Source organism: Sus scrofa, chromosome 1 (genome assembly GCF_000003025.6).
Source record: "Sus scrofa isolate TJ Tabasco breed Duroc chromosome 1, Sscrofa11.1, whole genome shotgun sequence".
In the NCBI taxonomy this organism is placed as follows: Eukaryota; Metazoa; Chordata; class Mammalia; order Artiodactyla; family Suidae; genus Sus; species Sus scrofa.
The window spans coordinates 246,104,095-246,129,421 of record NC_010443.5 but is presented as its reverse complement, the minus strand read 5'-3'; the positions used below and the strand labels follow the sequence as shown (position 1 = coordinate 246,129,421).

Sequence of the window (25,327 nt, the reverse complement as noted above, 5' to 3'; positions counted from 1 at the left end):
GCCTCCGGCCGAGGGGCGTGGCCGGGCTCGTCCTTCTGCCAGGAGTCGGCAGAAGGCTGGGCCTCAGACGGTTTGGTGTCGCCTCCAGCCTTAAGGTGGTTTTTGTTTCTCCACCGATTTTTAGCCCCAGCGTCAGAAGTGACTTTAGAATCAGCTGCATGCTGAGTCGTCCCTGTACCATCAGTCTGGGCCCATCACCTCATCTCCATGTGGTATTACCTACCATTGATAAAAGTTCTGTGTACGCCTACTGGGGAGGCAGGGTGGGTGCCTGTGTCATGCTTTGCTTTGAAATTGTGGACGTGTTTTGCTGGTGTTTTTGTTTGTTTGCTCGGGGGTGCTTCTCCTTTGGCTAAAGACCAGTCAGTCTTCACTTTTGGGCATTAAGTGCATTCTCTTTCCCTAGCTTCACCGCTAGCTATGACCTTGTTAGGCTTCTAAAAATGATATAGATTATATTTCTCAGGGGCTCAGAGGAATGGGGACCACCCCAACTGGCTTCGAAAATTCAAAATTTAATACACAGAGTCAAATAGTTTATGAATAGCCTTGAAAGCAAAACAGCAGACCTCTGATCTTGTCTTCCTTATTCCTGATATTGGGCCCTGGAGTAAATACTTTCAACATTTTCAGCTGTTTCTTGTAGTGCTTGTTTTTCTTTTTAAAATTTGTATGCGTTTTCTGGTATTTCTTGATATTTTCAGTTATAAATCTTGTCGATTGTTTGGAAGATGAGGATTTAAGTCTGATACATATCATTCCCCTCAAATACACTTCCTTTCTCAATCTGATAATGTTTACATTAATAATATTAATATAACATTGTTAATTTAATTATATTGATGTTTACGCCTTTATTACTAACTACATTCCTTTTTACACACAAAGCTACAAGCATAATGTAACTAAACCCAATTGCAGAATAGTCCCGTTCATGCACACATTAAAGTAATATTCCTTATGTTACTAAGACGGGAATGATTACAGGGCTTTCCATTGTGGTTGTCTTGGTTGTGCCTGGTGTGAAGACTTTAGAATCATCTATCCAGGGGAAGGGAGGCTTTTTAGAGTTAGTAATTCCTGAGAAGGTGAGTCAGGTTTTTTTTGGTCATGGACGTCCATAGCATCTGGACTTGGACCGGATCTTTGTTTTAATTTATTTAATTTAATTTCTAGAATTAACTATTCCCTTATTCAACCCATATGAATTATGTTCATTTATGCTTCAGATAGTTTTCCAAACACTTGGATACAGAGGTGAACAGAAGTCAAAGTTTATGTTCTCTTGCCACTTCCAGATTAGGGGGAACAGATAAACAAATGGAGAAAATATATATCAGAAATTAATAAATATAATGAGGAAAAACAAAGTAGGGTATAGAGAATAGAAAGTGCTGGAGGGAGGTAGCAGAGACTGCTAGCCATTTCCCAATAGCCATTCTTCTCCCACTCTACCTTTTTAAAAATTAGCGATAGACCCCCTGCAGCTTGGTGCAGCCTTGTGTCTAAGTCCTAGCCAGTGATATGGGTTAGTGCATTTATGACCTCCTATAAGTGATGTTGTGTAGGAGAGGTGGTTGTTGCCCTCTCTTATTTCTCCTTGCTGGAATATGGGTGTAATGGCTTGAGTTCTTGGAAACCACATGCTGAAGATGACAGAACAAGAAAGACGTAGCCTAGGTTCTGACGTCACAGAACACTACACTAGGAGTCCTGGACTGACTGTCTCAGGATTTCTTTTTTACATGAGAAGTCATTTTCTAGTTTAAGCTACTGCCCTATGGCTTAAACCTGTGTTCTTAATCAATAGGAAAGTGACTGTTTCTTTTAATTTCTCTTTTTCATGTGTTTCTATTTTCATTATCAGTCATTAATTACCAAATTCTTTGCTAAAAGAATAAATTTTCTTTTGGTATGGTTAAACCCATTAATGAGTTTATCAGTTTCATCCTCTAGAGTTATCTTTTGGGAGTCCTTTGTTCCCTTGTTCCAGTGTGGACTAAATATTTTCTATGATAGCATGGTAGTAATTCTGGGATCTCCTTTGCCTTGTGTTAGAATTCCTGCTGCCAGGATTTGGTAGCTTTTTTTAAACACCTAATTTCAGGAGAGGGTACATGGGAATTAAACTTCTGAGATTTGCATGTCTAAAAATGTTTTGTTCTACTAAAACTCTTGATTCCTATGTTGGTTGGGTATAAAATTTTACATTGAAAAGAGTTTTTCTTTCTATTTTATTTTCAAAGCCAATTCTCCATTGTATTATAGCTTCTAGTAAGAAATTCATGGCGTTCTGCTTCCTGCTTCTTTGTCTGTGACTTGTTTCTCTTTCTTTGGAAATCTTTATGGTTTTCTCTTTGTTCCTAGTGTTCTGAAATTTCACAATTGGGTGTCTCAAGTATGTATTTTTTCCAACTATTGTTCCTCACTTAGTATACCCTCTTAATCTGGACACTCTGCAATTATGAAAAAAAAATTGTGTTTCTTTGATTTTTTTTCTTCTCTTAGCAATCTCTGGAACATCTATTATTCAGATATTCTGCCTCCACTTTATCTTCTAATTTTCTCTTTCTACTGTTTTACAATACATTTTTTGCCTAGATTTTCTGGGGGGTAAAGTAGCACAGTTTTGTCTTTTAACTCATCTGTTTAATTTTAAACTTCTACTTCCACAGTATTTCCAAGAGCTCTTTTCTTTTAAATCCCTTCTCTAGAATATTTCTTTATTTCTCTCTTTTCAAAAATAATATTCGTTTCCTGAATATTGTTTCAATATTTCTATCTCTGAAAACATTCATTACAGGTGTTTTAATTAATATTTTAGTTCTCCCTCTCTTATTTCTGTTTCTTTACAGTTTTATTAATGTTTTCTAGAGTGATAGAACTTGGAAAGCTCTTCAAGCATGGGTGGGCTTGTCAAAAAGTGGGGTTCACTGTAGAGTTTTCTTCCTAGGGTATTTCATTGAGGGGAAATAGACCCATATGTTACCACCTGTAAATTATTTCTCTTAGCCTATTCAGTTACTATGGTGAGGAAACTTCCAGGGCCCCATCTGTGAGTTATAAACCTTATTGCCAATTTCCTTTGAGGAGGGTAGAAGGCTAGATAACTCAGTGTTTGGTAGGGAGCCATTTGCTTAATTTTCTTGTTTATGATGAGTTTTGACCTCTTCAGCTGTATCTGGTATTCCTGAATGTGCTTTAACCTCAAGAATGCTTTAAATAGGATAGGCTAAACTACTATAACAAATAGACACCAAAACATCTCAAATACAATAGGATTTTATTTCTTATTCCTTGAAGATCTAAAGAACATCTTTGTTGGCAAGCAGCTCTTCTATACATGGTGAATTAAAGACCCAGACTTCTCTGCCCTGTGGCTTTGCCATCCTTGGAGCCCCATCATCAATTGCATTTAGTCAGCAGAAAGGGGAAGAGAATTTCTGAGGGGAGGGGAAAACACCTGCCAGATAGTGAAGAGTAAAATTCATGACTATAACTTAGAGAGGGAAGACATTAGTAAGGACTAACACAATCTCCTACTTACTTTCTCAGGTTTTAATTATCTGAGAGTCAAAACATTTTTTAAAAAATTCCATAAAGTTCCAAAGAAGAAAAACTTGAATTTGCCATGCACAGGCAAATTTACATGGCATTTACATTTTACATTTTATTTACAACCATTTACATATCATTTGCATTGAAGTAGGTGTATTATAAGTAATCCAAAGATGATAAAGTTTATAGGAGGATGTGCCTAGATTATATGTACATGCTAAAATGTTCTATGCATGGGTTTTGATCATTGCAGATTTTGGTATCTGTAGGGGTTCTGGAACCAATCCCCTGCCAATACCAAGGGACATCTGTACCATAACTTTATTTTTCCCCATTGATATTTAAGTGTTTGTTTGTTTTGTTGTTTATTTGTTTTTGTCTTTGTGCATACCCACAGCATATGGAGATTCCCAGGTTGGGTCCAATCAGAGCTGTAGCTGCTGGCCTACAGCACAGCGACAGAAACACTAGATCTGAGCCACATTTGTGACCTACAGCACACCTCATGGCAACACCAGATCCTAACCCACTGAGCCAAGCCAGGGTTCAAACCTGCGAACTCATGGATACTAGTCAGATTTGTTTCCACTGAGCCACGATGGAAACTCCAATATTTAAGTGTTTCTTTATTTTATAAATAATGTTTCAGTGAGTAACTGTATATTTCTCTTTGGTCACAACTAGTAAGTTGAGTTACTGAGTCAACTTCACTAGTTTTGCTTATGTGCTCTTTATTATTTATTTATTTTTTAATGGCCACACCTGGGATACATGGAAGTTCCTGGGCTAGGAGTCAAATTGGACTTGCAGCTGAGGCCCATGCCACAGCCATGGCAACACCAAATCAAAGCCGATTTATCACTTACGCTGCAGCTTATGGCAACACCAGCTCCTTTATAATCTGCTATGCATGCCTCAATAGGAACCCTAGCCACTGCAGTTGGATTCTTAACCCAGTACACCAGAATGGGAACTTTTTTTGCTCATCTTTATATTAGTGATTTGAAGCCCTGACAAAAATGTAGTAGAGAATTACGTGATTTTTTTTGGTGGGGGGGGGGTCTTTTTAGGGCCATACCCACAGCATATGGACATTCCCAATTAGGGTTGCACTGCAGCATATGGAGGTTCCCAGATTAGGGGTTGAATTGGAGTTGTAGCTGCTGGCCTACGCCATAGCTGCAGCAATGCCAGATCCAAGCCACATCTGTGACGTACACCACAACTCACGGCAATGCCAGATCCTTTAACCCACTAAGTGAGGCCGGGGATTGAACCTGTGTCCTCATGGATACTAGTCAGGTTCTTTTCCGCTGAGCCACAATGGGAACTCTGCATGGTGATTTTCTGAAAAAAAAATAAATAATTGAAGTATAGTTGATTTACAATCCTGTGTTAATTTCTGCTGTACAGCAAAGTGATTCAGTTATACATGTATATACATTCTTTTTAAACATATTCTTGTACATTGTGGTTTATCAGGAACACAATACAGTTCTCTGTGCTTTGCCAGTGAGACCTTTTTGTTTATCCCCTTTCTGTATAATAGGTTACATCCGCTAACCCCAGCCTCCCACTCCATCGTCAATGGACATTTAGGTTGTTTCCATGTCTTGGCTATTGTGAATAGTACTGCTATGAACGTAGGGGTGTGTATATTTTTTTGAATGAAAGTTTTGTCTGGATGTATGCCCAGGAGTGGGGTTGCTGAATCACATGGTAATTCTATACTTAGTTTTCTGAGGAACCTCCAAACTGTTTTCCATAGTGGCTGTACCAATTTACATTCCCACCAATAGCAAAGGAGGGCTCCCTTTTCTCTACATCCTCTCCAGCATTTGTTATTTGTAGCCTTTTTTTTTTTTTTTCAGGCCGCGCCCATGGCATATGGAGGTTCCCAGGCCAGGGGTCCAATCGGAGCTGTAGCTGCCAGCCTACACCACAGCCACAGCAATGCCAGATCGAAATCAAGTCTGTGACCTACACCACAGCTTACGGCAACACCAGATCCTTAACCCACTGAGTGAGGCCAGGGATCGAACCTGTACCTCATCTGTGACTTGGGCTGCTACAATAACAATGCTGGGTACTTAACCCACTGTCCTACAAGGGAACTGCTTTACTCATTTTAAGACATAAAATGAATCCTGCAATTGTCCATCACTGTTTAGCACATCGATCATAAAATGCAGACTCCTTCCCAGGCCGTGTCCTCTGGCTCCTCCCTCCTTCTGGTCCTCATCTCCCATCACTCTCACAGTTCATCACATCCCAGCCCCATTGCCTTCCTGTTGTTCCTTAAACATAGAAAGCTCATTTCTTCTGAGAGACTTTGTACCTATTCTTTCTATTGCCTTTGCTCATAGTGTTCTTTCCCTGAACCTTTCCCTGGCTTGTTTTCTAATCATTTATGCCTTGGAAGAAGCTATCACTCTTTCAGGGAGGGTAGTCTCTCTTCTCCCCATACATTGTCCCCTTATTTTGCTTTATTTATGGCTAAGTGATACACTTGTTTAATGTCAAATTTCTCTATAGTACTGCAAACTCTTTGAAGGCAGGGACTTTTTCTTATTCACCTAGACTTTAAAATATGCAGAACAGTGTTTGGCATATAGTAGATGCTCAATGAATATTTGTTGAGTGAAGACATGGATGGTAAATTAGATTGACTGAATCCAATATGAGCATTTAGTCCCTCTATGTGTTCCATCATCCTTAACTGTAAAATGAGTTTTTAGCTTAGAATCCCATGGAGGGGGGCATCAAATAACTAGATGGTGAGGTGATAGATGCATGTTTGCAGTTGTTATTGATTGGTCCTGTCCTCTGAAATAGCAGGAGAGGCCAGGCCTCCTGGGTGATCCTACCTTTGGTGTCCCTTGGCAGAGACAAGCCCTGCTTGGTGGGGGAGAAGGAGTGGATCACTGCCCCAGTTCCCCAGACCATCAGGGACCTCTTCCAAAATGGGAACTGGACGATGGCGAACCCCTCCCCTGCCTGCCATAGTAGCCATGACGAAATCAAGAAGATGCTGCCTGTGCCTCCTCCACAGGTGAGTCACATGGTATGGATGTTCAGGTGGGGGTGCAGGGTGGGCTGGGAAGAAGGACTGGATGACACATTTTGAAGTCAGCCTAGTTTCCTTGCTTGTTTGAGATAGAACCAGAGCACCGTGCTCTGCACTGGTGGGCTGTGGAAGGCGTACTGTGGCCTCTCGCACAGTGATAGCGTCATAGGACAGACTGTCACAAGTCCCCTTCATCTCTGCCGCTGCCACAGATGAGCTAGTGACCTTGTTCAGGCCACTCTGAATCCCCGGGCCTGTCTCCTCCCTGCCGATTTGGGGAAGCTGGGCAATGAAACTCTGGGTCTTACAACTCTGACGTCCTGAGACTCTGAGTGACGGCAGCAATTCTGAGCCATGATTTTTTTTTTCCGAGAATGATTTCAGGAAGAGGCTTGCTTGTGGTGTCTCTCTGCTGCTTTGCCAGCATCCAGGTTGCAGGGTGAAGAGAAGTAATGTTAAATGTTGTGAGAACTCAAAGTAGACCTGGCTACCTCTCCTTAAAATAACATCTCTTCATCAGTATAACTCCAGTGAACCTAAGAATTCACTAGGCATGGTCACTGATGCTGCTCCCTAAAAACCTTCTGTAACCATGAAGAATGATACTTCCTAGTCTGTTGCTTATTTGTTAAGAATAATTTTCTGGGGAACCCCTTGGCTTGGCATAAGTGAATGGCCATGCTGAGGGCAGAATGGGCCAGGCCTGGTGGTGGCTGATGTAGGTGCTTAGGCCCTGTGAGCAGAGTCTAGTCACACTGTGGTACATGTTTTGAGGGACAAGTGTCATTGTTGTCCTTGATTTGTTTTCTGTCCCAATTTTGACCCATAAACAGACATGTGCTTGTTTTTTTTAAATTTAAATAACTTATAGTTCAGTCATATCTCATTAAATATGGTGGGTTTTATTTTTTATCTATTATTATTTTTTTTTATGGCCACACCCATGGCATATGGAAGTTCCGGGGCCAGGGATTGAACCTGAGCCCCAGCTGTCCCTTACACCAGATACTTTAACCCACTGCACTGGGCTGGGGATTGAACCTGTGCCTCCACAGCAACCACAGCTGCTGAAGTCAGATTCTTTTATTATTATTATTATTATTTTGTCTTTTGGCCTTTTTTAGGGCCGCACTTGTGGCCTGTGGAGGTTCCCGGGCTAGGGGTCTAATTGGAGCTGTAGCCACCAGCCTATGCCAGAGCCACAGCAACGTGGGATCTGAGCCATGTCTGCAACCTACACCACGGCTCATGTCAATGCCGGATCCTTAACCCACTGAGCAAGGCCAGGGACCGAACCTGCAACCTCATGGTTCCTAGTCGGATTCGTTAACGACTGCACCACAGTGGGAACTCCTAAAGTCAGATTCTTAACCCCCAAGTCACAGTGGGAAGTCCTATGGTGGTTTTTAAGTTGTTTTAATGCAAAGTTGAGTCTCATATCCTAGTTACCCTCTTCTCCCACATCAGATTCCGAGAGGGTCCTATGGATTTAAGGATGATTTTTTAGGCTTTTTATATGAACCCAAGAAATATCTGGATGGGGGAAGTGGTATCAAAACCATTCATTTTCCCTGCTTTTCAACCCATTTGTCCCTGTGGGTTTTGAAGGAACGGGTGGGACTTGGGAAGAAAAGAAGGATGAATCCTTGAAATCCATTCATAACTCTTTGAAAATGAGCTAACTTACATGGATGCCCCAAAGCTAGGCTCTCTGAGCGGAGTTGTCTGGGGCCCCTATAGTGGCCCTCATGCTGGGAGAGAGCCAAGGTGTGTGTATAAGCCCTTCAGGCTTCTTTGGTCAGTGTCCCTCACTATGTGTCCTGATTCCCCTTTGTTTGCCTTGAGACCTGAGTTCAGGACTAAGCCACCATGGCTGGAGGAGCATCTGTGAGATGAATTGACTATTCTTTCTTCAGTATCTCAGATGTTTCACTGTCTAAAAAGCCCAGGACCCACCCCTTTCACCATTTAGTTTCTATTACCACTCTGGGCAGGAACAATAGGAGTTAAGAGGTTGTCAGAACCCAATAGAGGAGGCTGAGGTAGAACTTCCCCAAATCTAACATTGCAGTTTATTAAAGAAGGAATTCACCTGCATGGACATACTCACACTGAGTCTGTTGTAAAGAAATACTGTGTTCTGTACTCTCAGTGTTTTGATGTCAGGCTGGTCTTTTAGGTATGGTGGGTTTTCTCAGGATGCAAGTGCTTGTCAGTCACTTCCGGTCAGAGTTAAGGATGCCATCAGGGAGGTGAAGGAACACTCGAATCTAGGCAAGGTGCAGTATGGATCCCAAGACATGTCAGAAAAATGGGCCCAGAGCTGCTGGTACATGGGAATGGCTGGCAGATGAACATTTACATAAGTTTATTGATTAAGACTTTTAAAAACAAAGTTATCAGAGTTCCCAGCGTGGTGCAGTGGAAACGAATCCGACTAGGAACCATGAGGTTGTGGGTTCGATCCCTGGCCTTGCTCAGTGGGTTAAGGATCCAGTGTTGCTGTGAGCTGTGGTGTGGGTTGCAGACGTGGCTCAGATCTGGTGTTGCTGTGGCTGTAGCCTAGGCCGGCGGCTGTAGCTCCGATTCGATCCCTAGCCTGGGAACCTCCATATGCCACGAGCACGGCCCTAAAATGACAAAAGACAACTAAATAAATGAATAAATAAGTAAAATAAAAACAAAGTTATCACTGGCATTTCATGATCTTATACCTGTCAAGACCGCTACAGTTAATACTTGAAAGTGTAGATCCTGTATGTGGAAAATGGCAATTACTGTTTCTGCTTATCTCTTCCCGAATATCAATATAGGTCACTAGGAATTTTACAAGACCCTCTCTAATGAGTATATAAGACTGTTCTTATAACAATCTGTTAGAATTTTTGTTTTCATTAGATTAATATGCTCTACATTGATGTTTTCCATTTTATTTACAGCTAGAAGTATTTAACTTATTTTAGTAATTTTACACTGATATTTTTTCAATTTTTACATTTTTAGGCCAAAGCATTCCATTGCGTATGTGAGAATTCACAATCTGCTGCTCTTATAAGGTCAAAAACAGTGGACCAAGGAGTCCCTGCTGTGGCACAAAGGGGTTAGCGGCATCTCTTGAGTGCTGAGATGCAGGTTCAATCCCTGGCCCAGGACAAAGGCTAAGGATCCAGCATTGCTATACCTTTGGCCTAGATTGCAACTGTGGCTTGGATCTGATCCCTGGCCTGGGGAACTCCATATGCCACAGGGCAGCCAAAAGAGAAAGAAAGAGAGGAACACCGTTAGGCCATTAATTCAGTAGTTTAATTTTGGTACTGGACTTTTTTTTTTTTTTTTTTTGCTTTTTTGGGCCAGATCAGCGGCATATGGAGGTTCCCAGGCTAGGGGTCGAATTGGAGCTATGCCACAGCCATAGCAATGCAGGATCCGAGCCATGTCTGCGACCAACACAACAACTCACCTCAACGCTGGATCCTTAACTCACTGAGGAAGGCCAGGGATAAGACCTGCGTCTCCATGGATGCTAGTCAGATTCGTTTCTGCTGAGCCATGACAGGAACTCCTCGTTCTGGACTCTTACAAACCCAGAGAAATTGGTTTTGCAATTGAATTGTCAGGCTTCTTGACTTGAAAATGATGTTCTAACTGAATAAAATAATTTTGTTTTGGAGTTTCCTTGTGGCACATTAGGTTAAGGATCTAGTGTTGTCACTGCAGCAGCTGGGGTTGCTGCTATGGCACAGTTCTGATCCCTGGCCTGGGAAATTCCATATGCTGTCGGTGCAGCCAAAAATAGTAATTTTATTTTTTGAATAAGTGTTTTTCCCTGAGCTATTCCTCAGATTCATTTGTGTTTGTATGCATGTGTGTGTTCTCCTTCACTGAGTCCTCAACTGTATCAGTGACCCCTGAGTCTCACTGACTTTCTTTCCAGCAAGAGCACGTCAGTGGACATCCTTATGTCCATCAGTATCCTCCCTGCAATGTCCTTCGTCCCAGCCATCTTTGTCCTGATTCTGATCCCGGAGCGGGTCAGCAAACAGAAGTACCTGCAGTTCATCAGCAGGGTGAAGCTTGTCTTCTACTGGCTCTCCAACTTTGTCTGGGACATGGTAGGAATCTGGTCTATGGCTGCTTTACAAACCTCTCTCAGGGCTCTGGGTTGGATGGAAGAGCTCCTGGTTATTACCAGGAAATGTTCTAGCTGGTCTCAAGACTGAAAGAGGAAAAGGCAGAGGCAGTTGTATACTTTTGTGTCGCTAAAGACGGTCCTGAGCACAGAGCTAATATCACACTAGAAAGAGAATCAGTCCACACTGGCTGCAGTTAATACCGTCACCACCTCATTCCCTGAGTGACAACTTGGCAAAGAAACTGAGGTGGAAGACTCCTAGTCAAAATTCAAATGAATGCCTCTAACATGTCTGGTAAATTGAAACCTCCAGAGTCAGGGTGTTCTCTGCCACACTAGGAACTCATGTGTCCTTTGAACTCCTGAGGACCAGGTAAAGGAGAGGTGACCATGCTTCCTGTTTTTCAGTTTTCCCATAGACAGCTAACTGATAATTTATTGTATTTGCAACATGTTAGAAACATAAAATAGCATAAGTACAGGTTACCAGGAAAGCTTAGAAGTACCAAACCTAGTTTAAGAAGGCTGGGGCATACTACTAAAACAAAAACTAAAGTGTCTTGTAGGAAAATCCTTGTATTTCTGTGACAGCACTGAAGAAATTCTCCTTGTAAGGTCGTAAGCAGGCTATTTACTTGACATAACAATGTTTACAATATAGTACATTATTACTGTCCCATTACCTTCTGGCAACACAACAACAGCTCCAGAGATAAGGATAAAAATATAAAACACAATAGAGAGAATCAGATTGTATATATAGGCTTTTATTAGGGCAAACATGTCCATATCAAAAAATAACTCATGAAAACAAACAGATGACCAAGTACCTTTGTTAAACAGTGATCCAAAATGAAGTAAAAATTAGTAAAATTAACTGTAATGACACTGCAGCATATAAACCAAGGAGTCATCAATGATTTTTAATAGCAGGACCTAACAGTATTATTTTCCAAGTAACTGATTATTAATGTAAAAACTATAATTAATAAGATGACACTGATGATATTGTACTTTTCCGTAATAAAGAAATATGCTTAATATTTTTATGAATATCAAGCCTTAAAATCTCAGAAAAACTGACATGATGAAAGGTTGATAATGTATTCAAATAACTTAAAAATATTATCACATGTATGGAAATGTAACATGATCATTTGAATATTAGAAGATGCTTTAAAAATAGAGGGCTGTCAAATGGAGTGTAAGAGATATTCTGAAACAAATAAAAAATCAAGATCTTGTAGTAATGGCAACTATTTTTTTTGGCCACACCCATGGCAAGTGGAAGTTCCCAGGCCAGGGGTTGAACCCATGTCACAGCACTGACCCAAGCCACTGCAGTGACACCACCAAATCCTTATACCACTGCACCTCAGGAGAACTCCAATAGCAACTATTTTTAATGTCTAGCAGATACTAAAATGTCAAGGGGAAAATGAATAGACTGTTTCTTGAGGTGGTGGTGACAGTGGACAGCGGTGGTTTTTAAAACTGCAAGGGACATAGCAATAGCTTACCACCTCCTTCAAATAAAAATGAGAATCTTTTAGGAAAAATCAAGCACCATTAGCAGACATATCTTGCAGCAGTTCATGAAATGCTTTGTATTTTAGTAGAAAACTATTTCAAAGGTGAAAATGATGTAGGAGTCAGAAGCATATTCTGCTGAGACCCAAGGAAGTTGACACTTTCCCGAACTGGAAAAAAAAAATTCATAAGAAGGCATATAAGGCATACAAGGTTATTCATATAAGGCATATAAGGTTTTTTTCCAAACTGGAAAAAAATTAATAAGGTGGCATATAAATCAAATCTGTTCTAAGATTAATTCGTGTCTAGAGAAATAGCTCACCAGCTGCCACGACCCTGGGATCCTCATGAGACTGATGTCTCCCGGCTGCACGGCTATCTGCACTCTCGTTCCACCAAAGAACGTGAACTGCAGGAAGAGACCACAAATAGATTGTAAAGCCTGTGCCCATTACTAAAATAAGGAATCAGCAGCTGGCAGTCCTATTCTTTAAATCAACATAGTGAGTGTCAAAAAAGTAATAATAAGTATGTTAGTGATTTCAGAGGGGTCAGAGATTTGAGAGAGAAATTTATAAATTAATTAAAGTAGTTTTGTAGATGAAGAAACAGAAAGCTAGAGAAGGGAAGTCAAGTAACACAGATTAAACACACAATCAAGACTAGACCCAAATTTCATGACTTCCTAATACATGTTATTTTATTTTAAAAAAGCAAGAGTGTAAAAAATTGTGTTTACTATTGAACAGATAGGTGATACAAAGGAAGAAAACTAAGAGTAGTATTATGTCAATCACCTAGAGAGAATGTCTACTAATATTAAGTGTATCTTCCTAAAAAATTTGAGTAAAATCACATTAGGACCTTGCTGTATATTATACTTAGTGTTAGTAGTAGATTTTAAAAAATCACAAGTGTATTTTCTATGGTAATGACATTGATTTTTAATAGCTATATGAATTCTTCCTTATGGATATAACATTTTATCCCAATCCCTTATAACTGACCAATTAAATTATTCCCCAAATTTCAATATTCTATCAAATACTGGGATACTTTTCTTGCATATAAATTTTTTATAAACTTTCTGTAATTATATGTTAACTATGTAGGAAAAATCAGATAAAGAGAAAATACGAAGCATTTTTATATAACCCAGAAATAACCACTTTTATATTTGGTGTATCCCCTTCCATAGTTATGCATACATGTTTATATTTTAACATTTATTTATTTATACACATATAAACACATATAAGAATATAAATATATATGACACATACCTATATCTATTTCTGTATTATGTAAAGGTCATACCACATTGTTTCCAAGTTTCCTTACAGTAAACAATCCTGAAATAAACTTCCTTAGAGCAGCAATATATATGTATCTATAATAATAACAATGTCAGTGACAACTAGTCCTAATATTTATTGGATACTTACTACATGCCAGACTTGGCTTTACCTTCTGTATATATTAACTCATTTAGTTTTCATAATGATCTTATGTGGTAGGTTATTATTATCATCATATTTTATGGATAAGGAAACTTGGGCACAGTGAGGTTAAGTAACTTACCCAGGGCTACAAAGTTTTAAGTGGTGGAGCTGGGATTCAACCCAGGCAGTCCGAATCTGATTATTTTCTTAATGTAAACTCCTAAATTTAAATTGAACAAACCAAGGAGTATATCATTCATATATATATTTATTAATATATAGTGTATATATTATACACTGTTCTCCAGATGTGAAGTACTGATTTATACTCAACATACTATCATACTACAGTACACTGAGAATGAATTTAAGATTAAAACGTGTATACACACATTTTCAGTAGTTTTATTTTAAATAAAAATTATATACATCCATTAAAGTAAATTAGACTTAAAAATCCTTTAATTTCATCATTCAAATATGACTGTATTTTATATCCTTTCAAATTTCTTTCTTGTATAACTAAAAAATGCATATTTCCTACAATATTGACAAAAGCAGTTGAAAAGTCAAGGCTTTTGCCAAATTACTGGGGGATAAGACTAAGCTAATAGGACCCTACACAGTACAACAGCACTTGTTTTTTCCTTGACCTAATATTATAAAAATGCCACTAAAAATGGTGTCTCATTATTATTTTATTCTGCATCTTCTTTAAGATGTATTAGTCATCTGTATCATCCATGCATAAGCTTCTGTTTTTCTTTTTGCTTTAGGATTTCATTTTATTGTTGGGAGTGCACCAAAGTTGAGTATTTGTATAATAAAATCATCAGTTGATTCTTTTTTCCTTTATAGTTTCTTCATTTGCTTTTGGTGTAGAAATGTTGTTTTTGTATGCTATTAAATAAATTTATCTATATTTTTTCAGTAATTCTATGAATTCAAGTTTTTAACTGAAATCTATAACCCATCTTGATTTTATTTTAGTATATGGTGTGAGACAGACATCTAATAATTGTTGTAAATTTTCTCCTCTTCAAGTATTTTCCAACTTGAACAAACATCTATTTTTGTATAGTTCAACTATTTTTTTTTTTTTTTTTTTTACAATATATTACTAGAAGTTGAATTTCTGGGCAACCATCAGCCCAGCTTTAGAGATGTTAGGTTTGAGACGTCTGTTGGACATGAAGTGGAGAAGATGAGGCAACTGGGTATTCTGAGTCTTTCAGATATTAAAAGTCTTAGTCATCTATCCTTTCAGATAAACTTCACAAGAATTTTTTTTTTTTTAATATATATTTTTTTTCCCACTGTACAGCAAGGGGGTCAGGTTATCCTTACATGTATACATTACAATTACATTTTTTCCCCCACCCTTTCTTCTGTTGCAACATGAGTATCTAGACATAGTTCTCAATGCTATTCAGCAGGATCTCCTTGTAAATCTATTCTAAGTTGTGTCTGATAAGCCCAAGCTCCTGATCCCTCCCACTCCCTCCCCCTCCCATCAGGCAGCCACAAGTCTTTTCTCCAAGTCCTTGATTCTCTTTTCTGAGGAGATGTTCATTTGTGCTGGATATTAGATATTAGATATCCAGCACAAATGAACAAGAATTTTTTGAGTTTGCCATCAAAAAAACTTCTGTGAAATTCTGATGGGAATATCTTTCAACTTTAAATTTTAAATATCCCAAATAGATATTTTATTAAATAAATTAATATACTGTATGTATTAATATATAGCCTATGGTATATATACTATATAGTTAGAAATGGGTAATTTTAGAGATGGGTGTTTCTAACATTTATAATAATAACTATATATTACTTTTTCACCCAGAAATAACTTCCTTACACCAAGTAATGTTGTTTAAAAAACACACACAAACAAAAGGTACAAACAGTACACACTTCCACATATAAGATAAATTGCTAAATCTTAAAAGTTGTATCACAAGGAAAAAATTTATAACTACGTAAGGTGATGAATGTTAACTTCCTATGGTAATCGTTTCACAATATAAACACATGTCAGATCATTATGTTATATACCTTAAACTTATACAATGTTATATGTCAATTACATCCTAATAAAACTGAAAAAAAAAGAAATTGATGAAAATATATTTACAGGAAAGAAAAATGATGAAAGGAATAGGTGATTTGAGGTTCTTTCCAGTTTTCAAAATTTTATCATTTTGATGTATCAAAGAAAAAGCAGTTCATTATTTGAAAAAGGTTTCATAAGGTATTATATTCTATATAAATAAGATGTAAAACAGGTTTGCTCAACCTTTAAAATCACAAAAAACAAAAGTTTGGCAATAAAAAGTGAAATATACTTAATAATGAGAAGAGAGACAAACTGGCCCAAGGAACTTAACAGCAGATCACAGATAGACTTCGCAGTCTCACAGAAGAGACGGACAGGAGTTCCTGTCGTGGCTCAGTGGTTAACGAATCCGACTAGGAACCATAAGGCTGTGGGTTCAATCCCCGGCCTTGCTCAGTGGGTTAAGGATCCGGCGTTGCCGTGAGCTGTGGTGTAGGTTGCAGATGTAGCTCTGATCTTGCGTTGCTGTGGCTCTGGTGTAGGCTGGCAGCTACAGCTCCGATGAGACCCCTAGCCTGGGAACCTCCAGATGCTGCAGAAGCGGCCCCAGAAATGGCAAAAAGACAAAAAAAAAAAAAAAAGAAGAAACAGACAACTGTACCTCTGTTGAGCATGCCATATTCTGCATGGAATACTCCAACTAATTTTGCATAGCCTTGATTGATATGAGTGTGAACTGCCCTTTTAAATGGGTCCCCCCACAGAGCTGGCCCACCAGGTTTCATCTGAAAAGTAGCCAGTTCATAAACTCCTAGAATAGAGATAAAAATAATTATTTTATAGAACACATTCAACCAATTTGTAATCCTGTCTAGTTTGGTTCCAGTGGAAGGCTAATCTACGTATATAGATTTGGAAGATTATACATGTATGCAAGCTTATGTAGACATATTTGTTAATAATTTGCACTATTTTTCTATGCTTTTATGTTTAGAAAGTCCTTATCCTAGTTTAAGGGTTGGTCGTTAAGCTTATAAAGGAACAAAGAAAAAGAGACTGGAGCTATAGGTAAAGTACTGTCTAAAATACTTTTAATCTGCGAGTTCCTGTCATGACTCAGTGGAAACGAATCTGACTAGTCTCCATGGGGACAGACATTAGATCCCTGGCCTTGCTCAGTGGGTTAAGGGTCTGGCGTTGCCGTGGGCTGTGGTGCTGATCACAGACATGGCTTAGATATGGTGTTGCTGTGGCTGTGGCGTAGGCCAGCTCCGACAGCTCCGATTTGACCCCTAGCCTGGGAACCTCCATATGCCATGGCTGTGGGCCTAAAAAGACAAATAATAATAATAATAATAATAAAATATTTTTAATCTATAAAATGTATCAATAAAATAGAATTTATAATGGAATAATATTTTTTAGCTGCTTATGTGTACACTTTTATAAAAGAAATGTGTAAGGAAGTACTTTCCAATCTCTTGTAGTTCTGTTCTTCCCAACTTTCCACTACTTTTTGCTTTATATAATTTCTCCCTGTAGGTTTGCATTTCTACCAGGAACAGCAAGCAAACTGGATCTGAAGCAAATGTCTCAGGATTTTCGAGGGAAAACAAAGCCTAAAGAAGATGTTTTATTTTTCCTAAATATTCAGGTAAATACTTGAAAAGCATTTTATCTTCTGGGTGGAAGTATCGGGTGGGTGGAGTGAAAGAAACTAGGGAACAAGTAGATTGCAGAAGTAAAGGAAAAACATGCAAAAGTTACTGAAGAATCATGAATATAGAGGAAGAAAAGCAAGATTTGAGATTGTCTTTGAAGCCCACAGGTTCATTTAGATGATGCCAAAAGCTGTATGTTGGGGGGATCTAAGTGGATAAGGATCTAAACAGGACTTTTCAAATATCTTGTAATCTAAAATGCATTATGGAGTTAGGAATAATGGGGGAAATAAAATATAATTTAAATTAGGTTAGGCTTTTTCTAATCTGACCTTTGTTTAAAACTGGATTGAGGTAATAATTTCTTTAAGTCAGCAAGAAGTGAAATCAGGAAGGAGACAGATCTTTAGGAATTATTTTCAAACTGAGAAATAAGAAAGAGGAAGACACAAAAGTTAGACTACAGTAACAGAGCTTGACAGTTGCAATTCATTCATTCCCCCAAACAGCCAATTTCATAAGCAAATCTGTACTTCATCTCTGAGATTAGTAGTAATCTATGGAAAAATACTTTTAATATTTAGAAGTTTATATTATTTTAATTATGACAGAAAAGCATACACTATCCCTCATCTATCCACATGTGTTCTCTGCTTCCAAGGCCCAACTTCTCAATCTTTACCAACCATATCAACTTTTTCTGTAATAAAGCTAGGCTTTAAGAATCAGTAGGTATCAATTTAGAAAAATATTTCATTATTTAATGTTTATTTTTTAAGGATAAGCTAATAGTTACAATTTATTTTGTCTCAACAATCAACATATGTTCCTATATTAAGTAAGAGATTAATTTTTTTCCCAGTAGAACCTTAACTTTCATAGTTTAAAATCTTTAGTATTTTCTCCATCAAAACTCAAAGTGATTAAGAGAGAAGTGCTTACCTTCTTTTGGAGGTTTTTCTAATTTGCACCATGGCACCAGATAAGTAATTTCACTCTCCTGTTTATCAATAAGAGCCAGATTTGGAATGAGAAATTGTTCTTGCCATTCCTTATCTTTGGCCAAGGCTTTCTGAACTTCAATTCGATGAGCAAAATTGTCTATGGGAGGAAAAAGAGTAAGAAAAATGAAAGTTTTTGATTTAAAATCAAATCACCTGTACTTTTTCTGGGTTTTATTCAGTTTAGCAAATATTTGAGGCCACATAAGGACACTGTGTTATATCACTGGAGATACCAACATAAGTAAATGTGGTATCTGTCCCCAAGTTGTTCATGGTGTAAGGAGTTATAGCAATGTAAACAAGAAATGGTATCATATAGTAATGGCCTTTACAGGCCCTACCACTTAGTAGGTAGTTGTGAGATGTAGGTAAAATTCTTGAATCTTTCTGTGCATGTTTGCCTCCTGATATGAAGATTATATGAATTAATACATGAAAGGAGCTTCGAACAGTGTTTAGCATCATTTAGCATATAGTGAGTACTCAATATATGTTAACTATTCTTATTAATTTAACTGAGGCATTTAAGTCATAGTACCAGTTTAGAGAAAGAGGATTTTTCGATGTTGGTAGTGATGGTGAAGAATGGTCAGGTCATGGTACACCCTGAATTCAATTTAACATAAATGAAATTAAGATCTGCTTTTTCAGCCTCTTCTTTGTCTTTTTTAGGGCTGCACCCACCGCACATGGAAGTTCCCAGGTTAGGGGTCGAATCAAAGCTGCAGCTGCTGGCCTCTGCCACAGCAATGCCAGATCTGAGCTGCGTCTGTGACCTACGCCACAGCTCATGGCAACCCACTGAGCGAGGCCAGGCATTGAACCTGTGTCCTCATGGATACCAGTCAGATTCACTTCTGCTGAGCCACGATGGGAACTCCTCAGCCTCTCTTCTTTGAACAGAGCTTGCAAAGAAATAGTGCTGATCCTCTTACATATTGTCATCTATTCTTTTCACCCAGTACTATTTCTCTTCTGTTACCCATATGTTACCAACACAGGGGCCTAGTATACTATATTTACTATTAGGATCTTATGAGACTAACGGTAAAACAGTTTTCTGTGGATTTACTTTATGTATAAAGAATTAACACCTGTGTTAGAGCTTAAGTAAGTTATATCAGGATCTTACTCATAATCTTCTTAATGGGACATGATTCAACTTGGTACAATAAAGCATAACTTGTTTTTTAATGGGGTTAGTTCTGTTACAATAGAGAAAACCCCCAAACTATGGCCACGTTAAGTGCAGAATGAGAATTTTTCTTTTTCGTTTTTTGTCTTTCTGTCTTTTTCTAGGGCCACACCTGAGGCATATGGAGGTTCCCAGGCTAGGGGTCTAATCAGAGCTGTAGCTGCCGGCCTATACCACAGCCACAGCAATGCCAGATCGGAGCTGCGTCTGCGACCTATACCACAGCTCACAGCAACGCCAGACCCTTAACACACTGAGCAAGGCCAGGGATTGAACCTGCAACCTCATAGTTCCTAGTTGGATTCGTTTACCACTGAGTCACGACAGGAACTCCGAATTTTTCATATTAAAATACTTTATGACTATTAACTGTTGCTAAATGAAATTATTAAAAGTTCTCTGGATATCATCATGTCCTGATGTGACTTCTCAAAGATTTGACAATGAAGTAACAAACATTCCAGAGATTCCTATAGCTGTTCTTCTTCTCCTAAATGGGGGGTTTGTTGGTCAGCCTCAGTATGGGAAGTACTCTAATTCCTTTTCCTTTATCTCCCTAGACTAGTATGATGGCAGTGAATTCCTTGAAACTATGGGGGCAGAAAATAACCAAGAGTGGTCTTGAAACATAACAGAATTATTAAATCTTACAGATGGGTGAGAGCTTCAAAGTTAAAGATCATCCCCTATCAACTCCTTTTCTAAGACTCTAGATGTTTGAATGATTTCTGCTAAAACACTGATATCCAACTATGGTTTCCACATAAAGAAAAATAATTCCATGTTCCTTTATGATCCTAACCCACTTGGGTTCTTGCAATCGCTGCATTACATTTTTCATAACCAATCTTTACAAAAAGCCATTCTAAACTTTTTTCTAAAAACTAAAATTTTATGACTTGAAATGTGTGGCGCTGCATTTTCACACTATCACTTTCCATATGATGATATAAAAGTTCCAGCAATGGGCCATTACAGGTGTACCACTGGGAGTGGTAATCACTGAATTTGTTTTTTTGGTATTGCTTTTTTAAAGTTTTACTTAACCTCAAGTATTTATAGTAATGGAGATCCAAGAACTAAGTCTCATGTAATATCTAACTGAATGAAAATCTGTACTGAATACTTAAGCTGATGATGACTCATACCATACTTCCAAATATGAAACACCTTATTCAGTCTGCCTCCAAATTCTACACTCCAGTATCCAACCAATTCAGAGCGAGCTGTCCGAAGATGAATGTTTTTCTTAACATTTTCCAGGAACTCATTCATCTTTGAGGGCTTAAGATAATCGGTACGAAATTCATAGAATGTTCCATCGTATTGTCTGGGTCCTGTGGCAAAAGATGAGCATACCTGAAGAAAGATAAGGCAAATTGAAATATTTGGGGAAGAAAGTGTTTACAATATTACATTACAACCAAATCTGAGTCTAGAAACAAGGGACACTCATTAGACTTGTAATCTGTTATACGTCCCTGGGTCTCTCTCCATAAAATTTGTTTAGAGGTATGTCAATAAAGATAACTACTTTTAAATATTCTAAATATGTAGCTACTGTTTTCTAGCAGGGGGTACACCTTTAGTCACTTTTTCATGAGAAGTTGATCATAAGATGGCACTGGGGCAATTCTTGACCAAAAGCCTATGATTAGGATCCTAATAAATTTTACAAAAAGTTTATTATCTCTTATTTAGCCACTATTCCATCTTTAGTGAATAGTATATGTATTAGAGTCAAGCATTAAAAACAGTTTTGTAAAATTTTGAGATACTTTGGCTGGCATGATGAAAATGTGTGTTTATTAGCAGAAGATTCTTTCTTTTTTTTTCTTAGGTTTTTAGGTTTTTAAAGAAACGGACATTGCTGGTCAGAGCCAAGTATTTTCTAAATCTAATCAAGCAGACCACTGTTCAAAAATAGGAAAGGAGTATAACTATTATAATAGGAAACTATGACCCAACCAGTTGTGATACAGTGATAGCCTGTGTAAATGCTAGAAAAAGGAAAAAGTATTAAGTCAGAATTGTCTGAAAAATTCTTAGGTTTTAATTACAGATGCCATCTGAAGAAGGGCATTTAATCCACCCAATCCTAGCTGGCTGATGAGAGTATCCCTGAAGAACCATTAGTTAATTTTTGCAATAGTCATTTGCTCACAATTTGAATTTCTAATTTGGTTCTCCAATTTGCTTCTTAACTTTCAGTAGGAAATGCTTTGCCATATATTATCCTTTGTGTAGGAATATATGTTTCTGTGTGTGCATATATATATATATATATATATATATATATATATACACACATACATGTGTATACACACATACACTGATACAGCATTCTAGTTTACATAGCCATCATACTTAAGTTTGGTTAGCCCATGCACATTTTCTGAAGCTGTTTACACTGAGTTATCTATTAAAACAGTTTTGGTACTTATAAAGCTATTGAATCTTGGCCTTATACTAACAACCTGATATGTCAAAGGAAAGCAGTAGGCTTCTTGCAGCGTTACTTTGTTTACAAAACACAATAATGTATATATTTTACTTAATTCTGTATAAGGCTTAATTATAATCATCTATCTTGAGGTCATTCCATGTCTATGATGAATTAATATTCTTATTGCCTGTCCGAGTAAGCCTGCCATCAAAAACAACTGCAGCTGCTCTCGCATCTGACATTCTTTTTGTGCCATTTGCCCAACCTTTATTAACAGAATGTTACACAACTAAAAACTGCCTAGAATTTATAGTTTAAAAATATTATAAGTAAAATATATCAGATATCAAAATGGGCCAATGGGGTACTTGTAACAATTGTTTAAGCTGTTTTTCAGAGAATTTGTATTTGGAGATCAAAATATGGGATCAGAAGCACACATTTTATTATTGTTGGCAGAAGAAATAGACAATAGGAAAGCTCAGGGAAAGGTTAACAGCAGAGGATGTGTGCGTTTGTGGGAAGATGAGGTGATTTTTGTTGCAGGGCTACTGGAACTATGCTGGGGTAGGAACCATCAATGTTTCAGGCTCCCTTAGGTCCAAATTAGCGCTTATTCTTGACAGCAGTGACTTACAGTTTGCTCCTAAGAGAATATCTGGTTGACATTTAATAACATCAAAGTTGAGAATAAAATTCTAAGGAGTAATTCTTGACCCTGTCCCAGTAGAGGGAATCAGGATGAAGACGGAGTAGGATGGACTGGGAGTCTGGGGTTAATAGATGCAAACTATTGCATGTGGAGTAGATAAGCAATGAGATCCTGTTGTATAGCACAGAGAACTATATCTAGTCATTTATGATGGAACATGATGGAGGATTATGTGAGAAAAAGAATGTATATATACATATGTGTGACTGGGTCACTGTGCTGTACAGCAGAAATTGACAGAACACCGTAAACCAACTATAATGGAAAAAAATAAAAATCATTTTAAAAAAAGTGGACAGAGGAAAAACAAACAAAAAGACTGCATTGCTAATCTTGGGGGAAGAAGCCCTTAACGGTCTCTTTAGACTTTACAAAAATCACTCTCTCGAGTAGATTAATCTCCTTATGGTGTCCTGTGAGAAAGAGGTAAAATACTAAACATCAAAAGGAAAAAAAATCTAAGTTAGATTCACAGAATAGGTCAATTCCTGACAGGTAAGGCTGAATCACAAAAATCAATTTTGTACATTTCTCATCCTGATTAAATGAATTTGTCATCATCATATTTCCTACACGATTTCTGAATCTGCCTGCCTTGGGCACCAAGAGCAGGAGACAGTGGCAGCTGGGCCGGATGCTCTGCCACCTGCCCCAGGGCCCTCTTTAAAGCTTTCTGTCTGCAAAATGCTGAGAGGTTGTGTATTTCCTTTTAAAGGTGGTGTCTGTATGGGTGTTCCGGCGCCAGCAGCTGTTTGACCTTTTACTCCTCTCTCCTTCTGTCTAGAGGGACCTGAGGCTTTTCAAAAGACAAATCGAAGAGAGGTCGTACCCCAGGGCCTGGCAAAGCCCACCGTGCGGTGATGGTAACTGCGTGGGGTGGCAAAGCCACAGCAGTTGGCGTTTCAGGAGTGTCCTAGGACCACCAGGCACCTAGGCTAGAAATGCCCCCTGTCCAAGGTTGCTTTCCAGCCGCCAGAGGCAACATTGGCAGGAGGTCTTCCCCTAACGACTCCCTTCCTCCGGCGGGCTCCACGTCCCCGCCTCGGGGATTTTAAGATTTGCGCTAGAACGTCTGCAACAGGCTGGAAGGTTTGCGAAAGTCGGCGCATGCGTGGCCCGTGCTATCCCCGCAGATGCCCCTCCCCTCCCCTTCCCTGCTCCTGGGAATGTTCTGGGCGAGTCCCAGGGGCCCATACCTGAGTAGCTAGCATCCGCGGGGACAGAATCCTAGTTAGGCCACTGCGGAGAGGAAGCATGGCGCAGCTTGCAGCTTGGAGTGCTGAGGGGGGTAGCAGCCGGTCTTCGTCCTTAAATTCCTCCTCCTATGGCTTCCGCTCTGCAAGGAACAGCGCCTGCACCAGGGGAAAACACAGGCTCGGACCAGGCTCGGCTCCTCCTCCTGCCCGGGGGTGCGGCCTGACGCCCAGCCCTAGAGGCGTCGGTGGTGGGCCGGGCCCCAGACTCGTTGGAGGTCAGCCCAGCCCTTTCCTCCCAGGCTGTTTCCCCAAACGTTCTTACCTTTCTTACCCTCAACGTCAAAAGTGACATTTGAATTAGCTGAATGCTGAGGTCTTCCTGTACCAATTCTATGGGCCCCTGAGCTCATCTCCAAAGCATTTATGCACTAAAATTTCGCGTGTAGAATGCGAGTGTGTGAGACCGTTGGGAAGGCAGCGTGCGTACGTGTGCGGCGTGCTTTGCTTTTAAATTGTAGACACGTTTGCCGCTTAAGTTTTAGTCGTTATGAGGTCCATATAGCTGAAGACCAGGGAGCCTTCGCTTTTCTAAGCGCATTCATCTTCCCCATGAAATTCACTACCTCCAGCGCGAATTTTAAGGCTCCTAATAGTTTACATCGTATTTTCCAGGAGCTCAGGGGAATGGGGGGACTGAGCTAGATAATGAAAAATTCAAAGGTGAACATACATTGTTAAATTTAAAAATCTGTAACCCCTTAAAAGCAAAACTTCTGACCTAGTCTTCCCTATACCTGAACATTGCTCACCAGAACACCCATCTTCAACTTTTTGAGCTGTTTGTTCTGTTTTCTGTGTTTTTAAGTAATGGGCATATTCTACTGTTTCTTGGTGTGTTGGTTTTTGGTTTCGATAGTGACTCCCTCTATGGAAGAAGAGGATATAAATCTATAATATAGCAGTATTCCCAAATAATTTCCTTTCCTGCATGTATGTAATAATATTTACGCTAAAAAATCAATTAATTGATTCACATTAAGTTACATTATTTACATCATGTTTACATTCTTGTCAGTAGTTACATTATTGTAAAACATTAATGTAATATTGTTTATATTATTAGGACTAGGGGATTAGTTGTGCCTTGTGCAATGACTCGAGTCGTCTGTTCAGAGGAAAGCAGGCTTTTTAAAATTTGTAATTCCAGAGGGATGAGTCATTTTTTTCTTATGATGGGCATCCATTTCTAACTAATGAAGACAAAACAAAGCATCATCTGTACCCAGCCTGGATCTTTATGTTTAAATTTATTTTCTTAGACT

General features: G+C 38.8%; 2 protein-coding genes across 6 annotated transcripts; one reads left to right on the top strand and one right to left on the bottom strand.

Moving 5' to 3' along the window:
- Window positions 41-18,408, top strand: LOC106509227 (ATP-binding cassette sub-family A member 1-like). Of its 4 annotated transcripts, none has more exons than XM_021067030.1 (4): window positions 41-212; window positions 6,445-6,610; window positions 10,560-10,737; window positions 17,334-18,408. In XM_021067030.1, exons 2-4 carry the CDS (start codon window positions 6,522-6,524, stop codon window positions 17,412-17,414), a joined length of 348 nt encoding a protein of 115 aa, XP_020922689.1. In that variant the 5' UTR covers window positions 41-212; window positions 6,445-6,521; the 3' UTR covers window positions 17,415-18,408. The 4 variants fall into 4 exon arrangements, with proteins under 4 accessions (XP_020922689.1, XP_020922682.1, XP_020922679.1 ...); XM_021067023.1 differs by having other exon boundaries at window positions 43-263; XM_021067029.1 differs by lacking the exon at window positions 17,334-18,408 and adding an exon at window positions 9,629-9,725 and having other exon boundaries at window positions 137-263; window positions 10,560-11,982.
- Window positions 11,509-24,486, bottom strand: LOC100154081 (protein NipSnap homolog 3A). Of its 2 annotated transcripts, XM_021067012.1 has the most exons (7): window positions 24,328-24,486; window positions 24,006-24,161; window positions 20,800-21,010; window positions 18,395-18,553; window positions 16,453-16,602; window positions 12,613-12,699; window positions 11,509-12,457 (listed from the first exon to the last, which is right to left on the bottom strand). In XM_021067012.1, exons 2-7 carry the CDS (start codon window positions 24,063-24,065, stop codon window positions 12,381-12,383), a joined length of 744 nt encoding a protein of 247 aa, XP_020922671.1. In that variant the 5' UTR covers window positions 24,066-24,161; window positions 24,328-24,486; the 3' UTR covers window positions 11,509-12,380. The 2 variants fall into 2 exon arrangements, with proteins under 2 accessions (XP_020922671.1, XP_003480607.1); XM_003480559.4 differs by having other exon boundaries at window positions 24,006-24,334.